This window comes from Notolabrus celidotus, chromosome 18 (assembly GCF_009762535.1).
Source record: "Notolabrus celidotus isolate fNotCel1 chromosome 18, fNotCel1.pri, whole genome shotgun sequence".
Classification (NCBI taxonomy): domain Eukaryota; kingdom Metazoa; phylum Chordata; class Actinopteri; order Labriformes; family Labridae; genus Notolabrus; species Notolabrus celidotus.
Window position 1 is genome coordinate 7310826 of NC_048289.1, and position 17903 is coordinate 7328728.

General features: G+C 42.5%; 1 protein-coding gene across 6 annotated transcripts in view; it reads right to left on the bottom strand.

Moving 5' to 3' along the window:
• Positions 1-17903, bottom strand: part of tmem94 (transmembrane protein 94) — a 61595-nt gene that overhangs the window by 1701 nt on the left and 41991 nt on the right. For 2 of the 6 annotated variants that reach the window (XM_034707756.1, XM_034707755.1), the window contains exons 11-32: positions 17700-17756; positions 14151-14255; positions 13477-13650; positions 13132-13353; positions 12737-13049; positions 12396-12569; positions 12163-12265; positions 11853-12061; positions 11139-11320; positions 10280-10412; positions 9744-9859; positions 9517-9616; positions 9228-9336; positions 8245-8431; positions 8086-8163; positions 7877-7962; positions 5838-5919; positions 5571-5734; positions 5094-5188; positions 4905-4998; positions 4594-4764; positions 2800-3402 (exon numbers count right to left, since the gene is read on the bottom strand). In XM_034707756.1, coding sequence (XP_034563647.1) covers positions 3330-3402; positions 4594-4764; positions 4905-4998; positions 5094-5188; positions 5571-5734; positions 5838-5919; positions 7877-7962; positions 8086-8163; positions 8245-8431; positions 9228-9336; positions 9517-9616; positions 9744-9859; positions 10280-10412; positions 11139-11320; positions 11853-12061; positions 12163-12265; positions 12396-12569; positions 12737-13049; positions 13132-13353; positions 13477-13650; positions 14151-14255; positions 17700-17756 — 3027 coding nt within the window. In that variant the 3' untranslated portion in view covers positions 2800-3329. Of the gene's footprint in view, positions 1-422; positions 3403-4593; positions 4765-4904; positions 4999-5093; positions 5189-5570; positions 5735-5837; positions 5920-7876; positions 7963-8085; positions 8164-8244; positions 8432-9227; positions 9337-9516; positions 9617-9743; positions 9860-10279; positions 10413-11138; positions 11321-11852; positions 12062-12162; positions 12266-12395; positions 12570-12736; positions 13050-13131; positions 13354-13476; positions 13651-14150; positions 14256-17699; positions 17757-17903 lie in introns of those variants that run through there. The other 4 variants (XR_004634714.1, XR_004634715.1, XR_004634716.1 and 1 more) reach the window with 4 other exon arrangements.

Here is a 17903-nt window from a genome sequence, read left to right on the forward strand (position 1 = left end):
CTATCAGATGCAAAACAAGAGCAAACTGCACAGAGCTGCAAACTTACTGGGGGAGTTTGTGCTTAAATATCATATAACAGGAGCAAATGATGCACAAGTCTAAGTTCTTAACAAAACCTGATTTAAATAGGAATCTTTCTAAAATAAATAAGAGGAAACAATAACAATGTGAGCTTCAACATGGTAAAAACAAGAACTGGTACTTTGATCAGATTCATTCAAGGGTTAAGTTGCAGTCGTTATTGCAAGGTTTGCTGCAGCTGGCTAAAGCAATCGACAGGAGCAATTTTAAAACTTTCTTTATCGAGGACTCAAACAATCCCATTCATTAAAAAAGAAGAACGTCAAAAATATATAAAAATAATGTGAATTAAAATATAAAACATACCAGAAACACCCTTAAACAACACGAGTGGACTTACATCAAGGTGAGATTCTTGTAAACTCAGCTGAGGGTTCACCGTGTCAGTCTCTTTGTGGTCGTTTAATTGAATGCAAATTATTGTAAGCAGGGATCACTACGTTGTTTTCACTGGGATTGAAACATGTGGTGTGTAATACATAAACGTGAGTTGATTTCCACTTAAATAAAATCTGAAAACATAAGAAAAATTACAGTTTGTATAATTTACATTACAGTATCAATAAAAATTGGGCTATAATACATTCTTGGCAGTTGGGTCTCCTGGCTGTACTGACGATGATTGTTTTGGATTTGTTGATGTAAGAGCTCAGCAGTAATCAGCTGAAGCTCTCGTCCTCTTCGTACACAGCAGCAAAAACAAAACTCTATCCATGTGAAAGAACGACAACACCACACAGAAGGCTGGTTTGTTAACAATGACAGAGGTGACGATGATCAGCAAAGAAATCTCAATCTCTGGAATATGCTGGTCGGCTGATCAAACATGAAATTTGGGGAGATTTATAAAAACAATCTGCTGAGTTCTTCTAAAATAAACTTGAAATAATAATTAAAAATAAACCAGTATCCTGAGCTCCTGCCTGCTGTGGTGTCAAGAGCTCAACAGGCTGAGGAGGAAGGCAACTGAATGATATGAAGCACCTTTCAGAAGACTCCGGCGTGCAGACACACGCAGAGTTTAACATGATTGTATGTTCAGTACGTCCACCGCTGAACGACGGACCTGATTCAAATGCTCCTGTGTGAGTTCAAAGTAGCATGCTGGCACATTCTTCAGTTAGACAGATGTGTAATATACAGTGTGTGTGTTTTAAAGTAGACGTATAAAACTTAAAGATTTAAATCTATCCGTCTTTACAGCAGGTCTGACCTCGGCTTGGCGCTGGAATTCAACAACAAAACGGACGTTTGTTGCTAAAAACAGTAAAATAATGAAAGTGTGGGTTTCAGGCGACCACGGTGAGGATGAAAATGTGTGTGAACAACAGATAGGTTGAAGAAGGCTCTAGAGAAACTTCATTACGTTACTTTGGAGGTAGTGTCACACTCGCAATCTACAGAATTCAAGTTTGATGTGGAGCCCCCGTGTGTTCAGTATTAAAACAAACTAAATACATGACTTAAAATACATTAAAGTATGAGCAATAATTAAATAAAATGACAATTTTATCGTCTTTTAAACTGCTATAACATAACATTTCAATGCAGATGTCTCCCCTCGTTACAGTTAATACCTGTTTTTATTCCATATTGACATTTCAATCATTTATTGTAGAGTTGTCTCCTGTCCTGCCTCTCTCCTGTCAGGTACCTCTGGCTGCTAAGGCGAGAAAGTGCACGTTAAACTTGAACTTTAGCCTTTTTCTTAAGTATTAAAGCTGCAAATAATAAAAACGAAGGAGGCCGCCGTACTAACTAACTGTTATTCATTAAATTTAAAAGCCAATTTGAACCTTGGGAGCTATTTTTTGTTAACACAGAAACAGACGGCCAGTCCTTTACAGACTCAGGTTTATGATTTTCTCTAAATATCATTTTTTGAACCACCTGAGTTCAGCAGCATCTAATATAACTGCTTTATTTATTTGTATGTATTAAAATATGTGAATAAAGCAGAAGTCTGTTTATGTCTTCTGTTTATATACAACTCCAGCTTCTTATTGGTCGATTTAGAATTACTGAGATGTGTTTGTTGCATTCACTAACGGGACTGAAGTCGCTACAGTTGTTGGGTTTGCTTTTTTAACACTGCGGACCCACTGACAAGCATCCAGTTTGCCTAGAAATGCCTTGCCCACCTCCGCTGCTTCACTTGTGGTCTTAACTTTAGGAGTCTTTTCGATCAAACCGACGCCCCACAATGTTTATTTACTTAAAAACACACCACAGCTTGCTTTAAATGCAGTTTTTAAATAAAGAGGGAAAAGGGTTGTGGTGCCAGAAAAAAAAATTCCACCCTGATAGGTATCTTTGTACACTCTGTGCAGGGAAGCAGATGGTTGAAATTCACAGTAAATGGGAGCAAATTTTCAGATGCACCTCGAGAGAAAGGGAGCATGGGATTGGCTGAGAAGTAACCAATTGATTTCACAGCAAACATGTTCACTGCACGCTCCAGAGCTGGTCTGTGCCCACTCTAGTCAATGCTTGTGTTTCCACAGAGAGAGCTGTGTTGCATCTGAGCTGTCCCAGAAGCATCTCTCTGTAAACAATAAGCAACAAGTTGGAGACAGAGCGCAGCGCACTCGTTTGCAGTGGAATCGTGGAGTGAAATTGGAGACTTAATGACACTATCATGCATCATTATTTCTTAAATTATTCCCCAAATTCTTGTTCTGTGTTTGTATTTTATAAAATGTATTCACAAAGTCGTCTTTGACTTATTCATGTGTTTAATACTGAACACTTTGGAGCTCCACAGTTTTCATTTTCCCCTTTAAACAACGACAGGCTGATCTGATGTAAAAGTAAATGAGTGCTGGATTGATTAAAATCATAAGATGTGTGTTTCAGTGTGTAAAACCAAAAGACAGTTAACAGAAGTATCCTTTAAAAGAGAGGGGCTTTATGTGAGCTGTGTGGGACCCCTCAGACGTGACAGTGAGGAAGCATTAACAGCTTCAGCAAACATTCCTCATGCCTTTAAAACTGAAACCAGACGATTAAAAGTTGCCTTTTTTTGGGCTTTTTTCTGTTCGATGGAGATGAGTGCTTTGGACTTCTCCTTTTCCTGCCCTTCAGTTTGAACATCAGGAGTTCTAGCCCCAACAGTGACATTCAGGCGCTCCACTTGATGGCTGCAGTGCTGTTGGGTTGAAGTGAGAACAGAGGGTTCTGAAGTGTTCGTACCCTGCTAATCCCAGGTTTCCAGAGTGTACAGGGCGACTCCTTGTCGCTGCACACATCAGAACGGCGAGTTCATCCCCAGCTTTGTTTCAAACTGCAGCTTCTGCCTCTTCTGGTAGCGGACTCGCACCCTGAAAGGAACAGAGGAGAAGTAATCAGAGCTCAAGATCCAGACGGGGGTAAAATCCGCTGAATCTGATCTGCACAGTAGAGAGAAAATCTGAGACTGATGTGATCACTAAATAATCTGCATTAATCCACACTGCTGCCAGCTGCTTTGCCCTCAAGATAAATATTAATCTGAATCAGCTTCAGGGCCAAGAACTTGCACACATACAGAGACTTGTCATTGGTCTGAACGTCAGTAGGTGCAGGTGGAGAACTTTTTGGAACAGCCTCTGTGCATCGCTTCAGCTGGATGCAGAATAATGTATGCAAAAGTAATTTCCTGCAAATAAGCCCGATCAAAGCGTGTGGATTAAAAGAGCCTTATTTTTCTCCAAAGGACAGGCTCAGAATTTAAATCAAAGTGTTTGGCAACGTTTTTCTTTTTACGTAATAAAAGTACAGATAGACAAAGTGAAGGAGATCTCAGAGGAAGCAGGTAGAACAAGTCAGTGCGTTTGGATGAGGTGAAATAATCCCAGTTTGGAGACAGCACAAAGAAAACAGTTTATCTCCCTCCTCTCTCTCTGCTCTCCTCTCTTCTTTCATTAAAATGAGGGAGCAAACAAAAAGGACACAGTATGTAATTGTATTTTCATGTTTTTTGTTTTTGTTTTTATTAAATCTATTTGTGTTTTTGCTTATTTTCATTATTATTATTTTGTTGCAATTGTATTTGTTTGTTTATTCATTTTTCTCCTGTGTTTTCTGTTTTGTGCGTTTATGAAATTCTATAAATGTATGAATGTTGCAAAAAGATGAAAAAAGCAATACGATTGGGGCACCATTGGCCTAGCGGCCTAAGCACGCCCCATATACAGAGGCTATAGCCCTCGTCGCAGAGATCGCAGGTTCGATTCCAGCCTCGACCATTTACTGCAAGTACATGGGGGAGGTAGAGCGTACAGTCTAACTCAGTGGGTGTGAACAGGCTTATAATCACCCTTGCTTTGCCTTCCCTGTCTTCTTACCATAATATAGCAATCCTTCAGCTCTACAGACCGACATAAACAACATTAAAATATAAAAAAAAGAGTTCAGCTCAGACTGTCCTCTGACCAGTCTATCTGCAGTGTTCTTCTTTAATCCCCTTTTCCATGGCTCATAAAGAACTGCCCTCACATTTCTTAAATGTCCTCCTGTGCCTGCTTTCATACCGTATTTCGTGCAGCTTTACCACTTCATTGATCACCACCACCAGCAGCGGGGACACAGAGACCAGCAGCCAGGCCAGCAGAGGAATGTCTCCCAGGTTAAAGGTGAGGAGGCTCTCCCTGTCTCGCCATAACTGGAAATCCACCGTAGCCTGAACGACCTGGGTGAGCAGACTGGAGCAGAAACGGGTGTGAGGTTTAAAAAAGGGATCAGGATGTAGTAACAGAAAGGCTTAAAGGGCCGGGTGAGTTGATTTACTTCTCTGTTTAAACCAACAAAGATCGCAGCTATGAAACTGGGTTTAAGGACTTACACCACAGGTACAGTGAGACACCACCAGGTGTTACTGAAGGGACTCTTCCTCCACAGAGGCTGAGAGCGGTGCACGTAGCTGAGAGAGATCACCACTGAGAGGAAAGAGAGAGAAGAAAGATGCTTGGATATTTAAAAATAACGAGTGAGTTTGATCTTCAGTGCTTTGTTTATTAGAGTGATCTCTTACCTGTGTGTAAGGCGAGAAACCCTGCCATCACCTTCTGAGTGAGCAGCAGGCCGTTTGACAGCTCCATGAACCACTGAGGAGCGTTGTCTGAAGAGCTGCAGAGAACAAATTAAAAATCAGACGTATAAAATCAGCGTGCTCTTTGATCTGTGATCTCTGTCTCCACATGATATTTAATAAGCTGTGCTCTTCTTCCATCACTCTCAGAATCCTGTAAACAGAACGACTGTGAAGCTGAGCTGTGTTTAGACCAAAAGCAGACAGATAAAGACATTTCTCTCATCCCTGATTGGCTCTCATGCAAAAGTAGAAAGTAAAAAAAAATATGATTCTAATTTGCAAGATTCAAGTCCCCTCACCTCTACTCTTTAATCTCTCGACTCTGTACATGTGACTTTGTATTTTGTATGTTGTGCAAAAGCGTCCTCAAACTTTAGCCTCTCTTCTGGTCTACAATCAGAGGATGTGCTCTCCTACCTCTCTGTGAGGATGTGAAGGCAGCTGGCAGTGGTGTTGTCAGGTAGGGTTACGTTGCTGCTTCTGAGGCAGACCTCCTGCAGAGTGAACCCAAAGGCCAACAGGTAGGCACACACCGTCAGACCGAACTTCAGCAGGAAACAGCCGAGGAAGTAGTTCTGGGTCTGGTGAGGGAGACAGCATCATGAGACAGACTCCACAGAGGGCTTCACTTCTTATTTCTGAAAATATAACAGGATCTGTCTTTTCATTCCGATATCATCGTACCTTCCTTGGAATTGAATCAAGATTCTTCCCTGTAGCGACAGACATTACTGAACTGTCGGGTGGCTTCCCCAAAAGTGAGACGCTGTCAACAAACACAAACATGACATTAGTCTGACGCTCTGCAAAACACAGCAGAGAAACAAGGTACTGCTTGATTTTACATTAGTGTTGGCACTCGTAACTGAGCTGCTGCGCTGTGGATGCAGTGATACTGCCAAACTGATTGAAGGTTAGAGTGATGGTTCGGGTGCTAAAGTAAAGGGCTGTCATACTGCAGGCTGTGACACTTCTTATTAATTCTCCAAAGAGGGGGCGTGTTGACAGCTGTCTACTACAGAGGGTCTTTCACACATGTCCCACACGGAGGGGGATAGGCTGTGTCGGTCATCTCTCCAAACCTGAGGTACTGCGTTTTTGGGTGAGGAGGGGCGTTTGGATGGAGCGTGCAGAAGGAGGAGTCTTTTGTAACTGTGACAAATTCTGGATTGATATTACAACATTAAAGACGGCTCAATAAAATGAATCTGTATTTACTTATTCTACATGAATGGGTCTGAATGTTCTGCATGTTCTGGTTTATGTTTGTAGCTCAAGTAGTTTTGACCAATCAGATGCCAGTAAGCTTGGTGTCTGCAGGAAAAACAGTCTGTATGGAGAGCAAAAGCAGGAGAAACACAATCCAGCATAATGACATCCCGGCTCCCATCGTTGGTAATCTGAGGAGGGTTTCTTTTTCTCTATGAACAGATATCTGCATGAAGAGCAGCCAACAATCAGTTCTAGATGAAACATTTACACTGAGACACAAATCTGCTTGATGCTATGTCACTAAAGACAATCAGCGTTCAGATTTCCTGACTTCCTGGAATGCATCAGAAATGATGGATCCCACCTCCATTTAACAAACAAACATTTAAAGATTGTTTTCTTCTCCACTTGAGGACAGACCTGACAAAGCTTGAAATGAATGGGCGCTACTCCAAGAATGTAGCAAACCAAGAATTGATTGCATTTATTGTATACTTTCAAGCTGCACAGAAAAGGAAGTCCTGGCAGGAAGTGGTGTATTGCTAACTGCTGGCTACATCAGAAATACCAAAAACTTGGCATCCGTTACCAGAGACCTATCATAAACTGTTATCAGATGATGACAGATGATGATTGCCAACGTCTTCTAAGAATGCAACAATACAAACTTCATAGTACAAAACAGACACTTGAGGCAAGCAAAGAGTCCAACACAGTAAAACTCTACTCTACTTGAATGATGTCATCACTACGCCCACTCACACGTTGGGAACGAGCGAGTGCAGCATTCACACATGGACTCACCCTGACTTAACAAAAACATTGAAGTGGGGGGTTTGGCAGTAAAGACTCAAAGTTGGCTGTTAGCATTCACAACCCAGACAATGTGGGGACATTTTCATGACTGCATTGCATGCATGAAAAACTGACTATTGAATAATAGGGGTGCAATGATAAGTTGACACTTTCAACAAAAATGTCATTGTGAATAAATCATGGGTTACATTATTACATGTTTTTTTGTTTCAAGCTGTGAGTGGACATGACATTGATTTATTCCCAAGCTGAGTTACGGAGGTGCGAACCATCTTGCATCATTACTTTCTCTGCTGAGACTTGAGTGTCCGAAACAGCGACTAGGAACCGACAGGTAAACAGAACACATCAAAATGGTGACGGCTGATGCAACATCTCCCATCCAAACTCTCTGGAGCCTTTCACCCCTCAACGCTGCAAAGAAAGGACCAGCTGCAAAATTTGTAGAGCGGACCTTGTTTTTCACAGGAGCGCGATAGTAATGTGCGAGTGTTTGAAGAGAAGGCATGTTTTGCATAACAAACTTAAACATCAACTGTGACTTTCAGCTCAACAGTCCAAAGTCAGAGCCATGCTGTGAGTTTGTTATTTTAAAATCAGGTTTTGGAAAATGTTTGAATATCAGAAGTTGGTCTCAAGTATCTGAAGCGTGTGTGTATGTTTGTGTGTGTTAGAGTGGGTGTGTGTGTATTTACCTCAGAAGTGGGCAGCAGAAGCAGGAAAGCCACAGGATGTCAGTGGTGTTCAATGGAGGAGGAAGCTGAGCGAGACAGGCTAAAAACTGGAGACAGAAACCACATCCAATCATTTATCTACTCAAGAAACATCTGTGTGTGTATAAAAACAATCAAGCTTAATGCAGAGTAAACTTCCACGTGTTCAGAGGTGTGACGTCTCCGCTCACCTGGATGATGACCAGACTGAGCTGACACTGCAGCAGGAAAAGGAAGCACTTGCGGATGCCGTAGGTCGTGTGTCGAGCCTGAAACAGAGTCGCTCATTAAGAAATGTGAACTCTCTCTTTGCGTGTGTGTGAATGTGTGTGTATGTCAGTGTGTCTGACCTGCTCTATAAGCTTGACCATGCTGACACTCTCTCCTTGGTGGAAGGTGACAGAACAGCCAAGACTGTTGAGCTGACCAGAGAGCCTCAGAGGAGTCAGACCTTCCACCTCCCCGTTGAATCCTCCAGTGGCGTAGCCGAACGTCTCCCACGAACACTGAGACGGGTACAGAGGGTCCAGAGCAATGCTGAGGGGGGAGGGAGGAGATTAAAAAGTCAAAGGAGGGTAAAAACAGGCAGTTTGTTTGATTTTACTAATATTCAGTACTACGCTGGGAGTGAAAGAACACGTATAGCAGGTGTCCTCGGTGGCAGGGTGGTAAACTCCAGGTAGATGCCTGGTTTTTCAACTGGGCCCCACTTTTATATATTCTGGGGTCTCAGTGAAAAAAACAAGCACTCTCAGCATTTTTCTGGAGCAGTTCTAAAACTTCTTTTACCTTTTGTCAATGACATGCTCAGATTTGAACAATCGGATACTCTTCTTTAGTTCCATTTAGAAATAAAACTGCAATCAGTGATCAATGGGCCCTCAAACATTGGTGCAAATCATCATGTTTGTCACAGCTGTGGGGTGTGTCCAAGTTGTGAGGTGTATCCCGGCAGTAGCTGGACTGTGACCTTCCACAGTGACCCAAATGTATATGTAAATCTGTTCAGGCTGAGACTGTTGGCATTCATGTGAGAATTGAAGAACACTGTACAGTAGGTCGTCTCCTACTCCTTGTAGAATACAGGAGTTGCAGGTCTTTCGCTTCCTTAGTGGGTTAGTTTTTTCGTACTTCCAGGAATATAAACATACATTTGTCTACTGGAAGGTTCTGGTTTTGTAAATGTTTCATTTTTAAGAATCAATGTTTGGTAGATCTACCTTCGGGGAATAAAAACTAACTTAAAACAGCAAAGGTCAAACCTTAATCTACAAAAAGTATCGAAAAGAAGAGAAAACATGTTTATGAATGTAGTAATATAATGTGTGTTTACCTGACATCACTCTGTAGAAACAGGCGACTATTGCGGAAATTGGCAGAGCTTCCCAGACAGCACGTGACCTCCCTGTTCTCCTGCATGATCTTCATCATCTCACACATGGCTGAGGAGAATATGTAACATCACTACAGAGCAAACACTGAGGACATCCAGTGGGAGCATCACTGTTTTACAAAGTGGACCTTATTGGTTATTACTGACTTTTACTCATTAGATAGGAGGACTTCATGAAATTAAACTCTGAAGTGTTAACAGGGAGTTGTGATTGATGAGGCAGACTCACTGTCAGGGGTGCAGTCAGTGAAGAGTGGCACCAACAGAGGCACATTATCAATGTTCTTCAAATGAGGACGAACCTGGTGGATACCACGAGGTAGTTTGGCCTGAGGAGGAGAACAAACAGAAACATCATTATAATAAGTATTAAACTAAAAAAAGACTAGACTTTTGTAGACTCTGATGATTCCTGCACTGGAACAGTTCACTAGTTTTGCTGTTTTTATTCGTTACCCTGTTGCAGTCTTCCAGAAAGCTGGGCACGTCGCTGTCTGTGGGCTGGAAACTGGCCAGGTCAGAGTGAGCTTCCTCCTCTGGCAGCAGAGGACCTTCTGCTTCATCTCGAGAATCTGTGTTACAAGTGAAAAGAGCTGTCTTAAGTTAAGATGTGTTCTTGATTGGGCACTTTCAAACTCTTCAGTCTATTCATGTGCAGAGCTTCTCTAAATGCACCTTTCTTTAAGTGTTTCCCATCCTCTACCCTGCACAAGCACACAGTAACCATGTCTTAATGGGAGTTGGATTAGAAAAGACAAGTAGACTTATCACAGTGACATCAACTTAAACATGTTCAGTCTTAACAGAGCTACAAATGTATTAATTCAGCTTGATACAGTCTGATTCATTTGTAAAGACTGGAGGCATAAGATTAGAGAAACTTCAATGAATAGTCAGTAAGTCAGTAGAGGAGTCATGCACGGCATCCGGACTGTGAATGGCACTTCATAAATATTGTTAGAGTTTGTAGAAACACAGTTTCTGTGTGGTACCTTGGTTCAGGTCTTCATGCAGGGAGCCCTGACTGGGGCTGGACGGTGCTCCATCACAGGGACTGTCTCCGTTTGGAGTCAAAGAGATGTGACAGTTCCAGCCTGTCTCTAAACCCATCTTCTCTGCAAAGACCTGCGCACACACACGCACACGCACACGCGCACACACACACACACACACACACACACACACACACACACACACACACACACACACACACACACACACACACACACACACACACACACACACACACACACACACACACACACACACACACAGGAAACTATTGAATGAAGAACATCTATCAAACATAGAGGAGTCCTCCCCATCTCTCCTGTCACTCTTTTTAGTGTACATTTTCCTGACTTCATCCCTTTTGTGTACTGTTTGTGACATTTTATTCACCTTTACTATTTATGTACAACAACATTTTTTCTATTTTTCCCAAACCAGTAATATGTACTGGTTTCAGTTAGCATGTTAGCATTTTTTCAATTAAAAATGTACTTTTAGTGCTAACACTTATTTTGTTCACCTTTTTTGACAACAACAACAATGCGGTGCTGTGCTGCAGGACTTTGTGAAAAAAATGCATGATGGGAACTACCAACAAAAATGTTATGGGGTCTATTTTATGTCCAAAGAAAAGTCTTGATTGATTTGGTCCGGATAACAAACTCTGACTCATTTCTGCAGCCTCAGAAAACCTGGAGGAACCAGGAGGTACTTCTGCAGATATAAGTAATGTACAGAGAGGACGGGCGTCTGTTATATGCTATCAGAGTGAAAAAAGAGTCCTGCTCTGTGTGAAAACAGCATCAGTTCAAATATCAATGTGAGCCTGTATGTGCTCACCTTGCTGCGGAGTTCATCCTCCATGGAAAAGTAAACAAAGCGGATGCACGCGGTGACAAGTGCGTCGATGAGCCGGACTGTGTCCAGCCTTGCCTGGAACTGGGACGATACCATGCCCATGAAGATCTGCCCACTGAGGGCCTGGACGCAGTCTTCACGCTCCACACCCTCACCGATCCCCTCTGGAGATAACAGAGGAAGAGACATACAAGGAAAAGGAGATGAGGGGTATACTACAATGATTATAAAATGAATTCTAGTCATTCTGTTGAACATGTTTTCTTTGATGAGTGTTTATGATAACCATTAACAAGTGTTTGATTGCAACAGTTCAAAAGCCTAACAATAAAACCCCTTCAGTTCAAAAGGAACAGCATCTTCATACCCACCAGACTCCACAGACAAACCTGCAGAACACAAAGGCTGCTGGGAAACCACTGCACTAACTGCTTAGATTGTTTGTGTTGTTGTGCAACTTTGGTGTTTTGAATGGGCAGTTTAGATCTAACAAAAAATACACGTGACATATTATAACACGTAAAAATAACTCATGTAGCAACAGTCAATCAGCTCTCTATTGTTCTGCAAGTTCAAATGACAGTTTTGACTGTTTTTTTTTATGGAGTTTGGAGGTTTGAAAAGAGCAAAAGAAGTAGCCGTAAAAACACCAGAATAAACCTTTAACATATAAACCCCTGTGTCTGTAACTCATACCATCCGAGCTCCAGCTGTTTCTGCAGGAGTTGTGTTTGATGGGTGTGGTGGAGGGCAGCTCCACTCCAGAGAAGAGGCAGGGACCGGGAGCCAGCTCCACACACTTCCCATTCAGCTGGTTGGACAACGACACCTGCATGGGTTTGTAGGCAAAGGCGGAGCAGTAACCCGACAGACAGGCACGCTGGTAGAAATCCAGAACCTTCTTTCTGTAGCAGGAGGAGGAAGATAAGAGTTACAAATGGGGGAAAATGCAAGACGTGAGGATGAAACTGCAAAGTGAGAGTTATCACAGAGATAGTTATCGCACCTGTCTGAGCCTGAGAGGGGGTAGATATCAGTTCCATCCCAGAAATCAGTGCAGGCCTCCAGAATGAGGTCAGCCGAGCCATGAGACAGCATCTGGACGTTATCTGTGAGACAGAGTGACGTCAACGTTACAACACAAAACAAATCTTCTCAACTTTCACATCTATTTGGAAAAGAAGAGTAGTAAACACTCCAACATGTTTCAATAAAGCAGAGATCAAGTGCTTGACTTACTGGAGGAGGAGTCTCGTACGAACAGAGAGATGAGGTGGGAGAGTGGAGGCTGGCGTTTGGTGAAGTAATGAAGGCGGCGTGAAGAGAACTCCTTGGCTTTCTCTCCAGTCGGCAGCTGGTAAAGAGCCAGGTGGTTCTCCTGTTTGAAGAGCTCCCTCGCACCAGGAGTGAACCCTGACACAGACACAGAGAGGAGACAAAGTTTAACTCTCAGAGACATCAATGAGGTACTTCTTCAGAAGTTTAAATGAATGCAAACTTTTGTTCTTCATATAAAAACATCAAGTTCAGTTTTGATCTTCCTTTTAATGATGTCAAAATTGTGCATCCATCTTACTGACCTATGAGCCTGGAGAGCTCACAGAGACCCCAGGGGACGTAGACGGGCAGCACGGTGCCGTGGCTCTCCTGCAGAGCCAGGTTGGACAGGTGGTCAGAGAAGCGGCAGAGCTGCTTGGTGACGCTGGCGTTGCAAAGGTTCAGCATGATGTTGAGGCCCAGAGGCTTCAGAGAGGGCAGGTGACACTGCCAGGTGAGGTCATCAAACTGGATGCTGGCAGGGTTCTGCTGGTCCTGAGACAGACTCAGCATTTCAAGGTGGTAGTCACACACAAAGTCCTCAGCCTCCGCCTCAGGGCAGCCCATGCCACAGTCCTGGAGAGGATGAGGCAGAGATGAAGTCAGTCAAACTTTCAGAATAAATATACACTTGAGAGGTTTGAGGGTTTTTTTTAACCTGTGTCGGGTCGTCCTCGCCGCCCTCTGTGTCCCGGCTGAAGCTCACGTTGGATCCAGAGTGGTGTTTGGTGCGAGTGTGCGCAGGCTGACAGGGGCGCACATGACGGATATTATCAGAGGAGCGAGTGATGTCATGTGATGTCTCACTTGGCTCTGGCCCCTCCCCCAGCTGTGTGGAGGCCTCTGCAGGTAGACAGAGCAGAGCCTCCCCCTCCTGGGCCTACACAGCAGGCACAATAAGTCACAGTTAATCGTAAAAGGTCAGTTTCTTCTGAAGAGCACAGACCAAATATGATACAACCGTCTATCTATCTGCAGTGCAGGAGACAAACGAATCACAGACCTCGTCCCTGTCATCATCCGTCTCCAGTCTGCAGTAGGAGTTGACGGACAGGTCATCTCTGAGGTCGTCCTGGCTGTTGTGAGGCGGCTCCACCCGTCCGCTGAAGAACAGCACGGTCTCTGGACTGGGGTTAGGCCACGACAAGATCCCCTGCTTGTCTACACAACACAGCACCTACACGCACACACAAAAGGTTTACAAGTTACACAGAAACAGGCACAAACAGGACCAAAAATAGCTCCAGAAACATGGATCCTGGGGTTAAATAAACTTGTTTTTTTTTTTTGTTTTTTTTTTATTCTATTTATTTATTTAATGTAGATTGTTTAGTTTATGTAATGGAGCTGGACATTTTTACAGAATCCCTCTGAAATTAATCTGAGTACATATTACAACATATTTTATCTGAAAATCTGCTACTTGTTGATCCTGGTGATTCAGTGCTGCAGTTTTAAAAGTGTGATTTTCTTTCTTTAGACTCTTACTTTAAAAGTACAGATTGTAAGTCCCGAAGCGTAAGGACTGATTCGTATTGATAAGGGAAATAATGTAGGGATGTATGAATACACAGACTTTAATTTGTGAACTGCGTGTATGTGTCAGAAGCGCATCTTATATCATCCAGCAATCAACTTCAGATCATCCATTTTCCCATCACTTCCTGTATTACTCACAGTCACAGATCCCAGAGTGTGTAAAAGGCTGGACGTGTAGCAGAGTGTCTGAGACTCTCCCTTCAGGACGCCCACCAGGTGTCTCCACACACAGCGCAGCATCTCCTGCACACATGAGCACACACACACAAACACACACGCACACAGGTACAGATTAATTTGGAGAACTGATTCTTATTGCAAGACGGTGAAGACTTAAAGTTGGTTAAATTAGCTAGTACTCAGTAAGTTGATTAATTAAACACATTTTAAAAAAAAAACTCACTTATACATTGAAAAACTGAATTTAAAATCTTTGACTCAAAGACCTTAAATCAGACATTAAAACAGAAAAGTCTTTATCATCTCTGATTTGACTACAAAGAAAGAAAAAAGGACAAAGCTTCTATTCTACAAGGCAAGGAAGAGAAGCCAGGAGCAAGCTGCAGCACTGTTTGAGCCATCCTAAAATCAAATCAGCAACCTCCTTCCACTGCCTCTTCTCTCTTCATCAATGAACATCTCTCAGGTAATCTGACGCAGCATGAACATTAAAGTTGTGGGCCACCTGCTTGGACTACAGCCTCTGTTCACAGGGTGCACGACTCAACCACCAGGCCAAACCAGCGACCCTGAATCCTCAATATACAGTGATAAATACTGACGCTTATTACTGAGCTGTCTGACTTTTTCCCCAGTTGTGTTGAATACTTGATTCTGATTGGTCAATACCGTATGAGAATGGTAATTAATTCTCAACAACAAAAGCAAAGCTGGAACAACCTGATCACACGTCGTATCAAATCAATAGAACATGAATATTGTATGCCGGTCATATGTTGTGTCTCTGCTGTAGTGCAGCCACTCTCCACTATCAGGGGATGTAGCTCTGCTTAAAGGCGACTGTCATAATGCTGTAGGTCTCTACTACCTGGATGTAAACAAGCAAAAGTTTGTCAGTATGTTGATCTAGTAAATGGAGATAACGTTGTATGTAGAGTAGACTGTGTTAAACTGACATATATCCACTCGACTAGAGCAATGAGTAACCCGCACAGACATGTGGGCGTTAACCTGCAATGAGGACTGAAGGCAGGTGGTGCTAGCTGTGCTTACTGTACCCACCCTCAGCAACCAGGCATGCGGAATTCTGCTCCTTTAGACTAGTTGAAATCTAAATTTCTGCATAAATGACCGGAGCATAAGTCTCTTGTATGACTGCAAAAATACAAGTGCATCTTTAATATCTATTTAAACATCTGAAGTTCCTCCTGTACAATGTTTCTATTCAGTCAATCTATAATGTCTATTCAAGAGGTGATCAAAAAAATCTGACAAGCTAAATTTGTACATGTACACTACCAGTCCAATGTTTGGACACACCTTCTCATTCAATGGCTTCATTTATTTTAATTAGTTTCAACATTGTAGGTTAATACTGAAGACTTCAAAACTATGAAAGAATCTGGTTTTGCCTGGTTTCATGCCAATCTGGATTACAACAGTAGTCGAATAGGGCTATCCATTGTGTACTAACCCTACCTCTGAACAACAAAACTGATGGTCTCAAACACATTCATATTCCCTCAGACATACGCAGCATCCCTTCTTCATTGTCCCCAGAATCCATTAAGAAATTTGGTCGCAGGTCATTCAAATACAAAGCCCCATCCGATTGGAATAATCTACCCCCTTCTCTTAAATCCATAACCTCCATCCACTGCTTTAAATCAAATTTGTTTTATCATTTAAAAACAAGCTGCTCCTGTTTTTGACATATGTTAATGTGCTTTATTGATGCCTTTTTGTTTTCTTGATGCTGTCTATTTTCAAGGTTTTGTTTAATGATGGGGTGCTAGGTGGGTCCAGGAGTGAGTAAGGGTGAGGGAGAGCTGTCTGTGTTTGTGTAATTGTGTTTGTTGTGATTTATTGTTTTGTGTGTATTCATTTGCTTTGTGTTTTGTTGGGACCCCCTTGAAGACGAGATGCTGCATCTCAAGGGGCGATCCGATTAAATTCCAAATTAAGAAGGCAAGTCATTCTACAAATGAACTCTTGACAAGGCTCATGTTAATTAGAAACCATTTCAGGAGACAACTTTATGAAGCAGACGGAGAGAATACCAAGAGTGTGCAAAGCTGTCATGAAGGAAAAAGGGGGCTACTTTACAGAATCTAAAATATAAAACATATTCTGATTTGTTTATCAACTTTTTGTTCATTAAATAATTCCATATATTTTATTTCATAGTTTTGATGTCTTTGGTATTAATCTACAGTGTTAAAAATAATTAAAATAAATACAAACCCTTGAATGAGAAGGTGTTTCCAAACTTTTGACTGGTAGTGTAACTGTCACAGCAGGACAACACTAACATTAATTTATTGTTCAGTTTAGGATTTACCTGAAGTGTCTGGAACTTCAAATAACAACAATATAAAACCATCAAGATGTCAAAGTAAACTTGCACATTTCTACCATGCACAGAGTTTCAACAGGCAGCAATTAGGAGCATCATTGAAGCACGTGGTGCACACACAAAAATCAATTGAACAAAGATTTTGAAAAGATCAAATTGGTGAAAATCACAAGGGCCTGACAGGTTTGCACCTTCAAACAGCTCATTAATAACTATTCTGCACAATGCAGGTTTGAATCAGGTCAAAGTAGTTCTGTTCAAATCAAAAGAAGATAAGGAAAGAGAACGAGAAGAGAAAGACCTGAAAAATAACAGCTTAGTGCTTATCAGGCTGATTCCAGTCATGCAGAGCAGGCAGACAAGCAGACGTGGGAGGTCAGGCACAGATTCGAGTGAAAGTCCCTCTCAGGATCAAGTGTTCGCTTTTTTAACATTTACTGTGTATCAAAGCCAGAACACGAAACACTGATGGTTTCAGAAAGACAAATGGGAGTACTGTTTTCTTTTTCTTCCTCCGAGTGCTTCAGCCTGACGTCAATGGAGAACAATGATTGGGTTTGGTCAGGAGCTTTGAAAGGTTATGGGAACATAATTTGAATCATGGCTTGAGAACATGATCGCAGAGAGAGACAGGGTTGGCTGTTGAGATGACAAATCAGAGATGACTGGAGGCATTGGAGAGCAAACTTAAATCCAGAGGTGGTCGGTCAAGACATGTGGAGCGAAAATCCACAGATGACAAAAAGCAGAGAGTCAAAGAGAGAATAAACATGTCGTGCAAAATGGAAAAAAAACAGAAAGAAGTGCTGACATGGCGGCAAAAAAAAAAGAGAGAGAGAGAGAGAGAGAGAGAGAGAGAGAGAAAAGAGGTGGTGAAGATACGGAGCATCAGATTTGTTCTGAATCAAAAGATGTCCATAAAGATTTCCATGATGAGGATGAAGTAAACCAAAGATGCGTTGAGATTTGAGGATGGCGGTGGGAGGGTGGCGGTAGCTGTGCACGAGGGAGTCCAGAGAGGGAGTTGCAGAGGAGGGCGAGGACAGCTAGCAAGTGAAGACAGACGGATTCAGGTGGATTTGGGAGCCAAGCGAGTGGAGGAAGGGAGAAGGAGAGGGAAGAGGGGAGAGCGAGACAGCGAGAGGTTATACCTGGGAGGAAACCACTTCGGTGTAGCTGCTTAGAGTGTCCTCAGAGAACTTAGCAAGCTGGGGCAAGAGAAGAGTCTAGTTAAAACACGGAGGGAGGCCCTGGCTGTGTCTCCTCTGCGTGTGTGTGTGTGGGTGTGTGTTCATGACTTTGTCTGTTGGGGTTAGACTGATATGGGTTTCTAGACTCTTATTACTCCTCCTGAA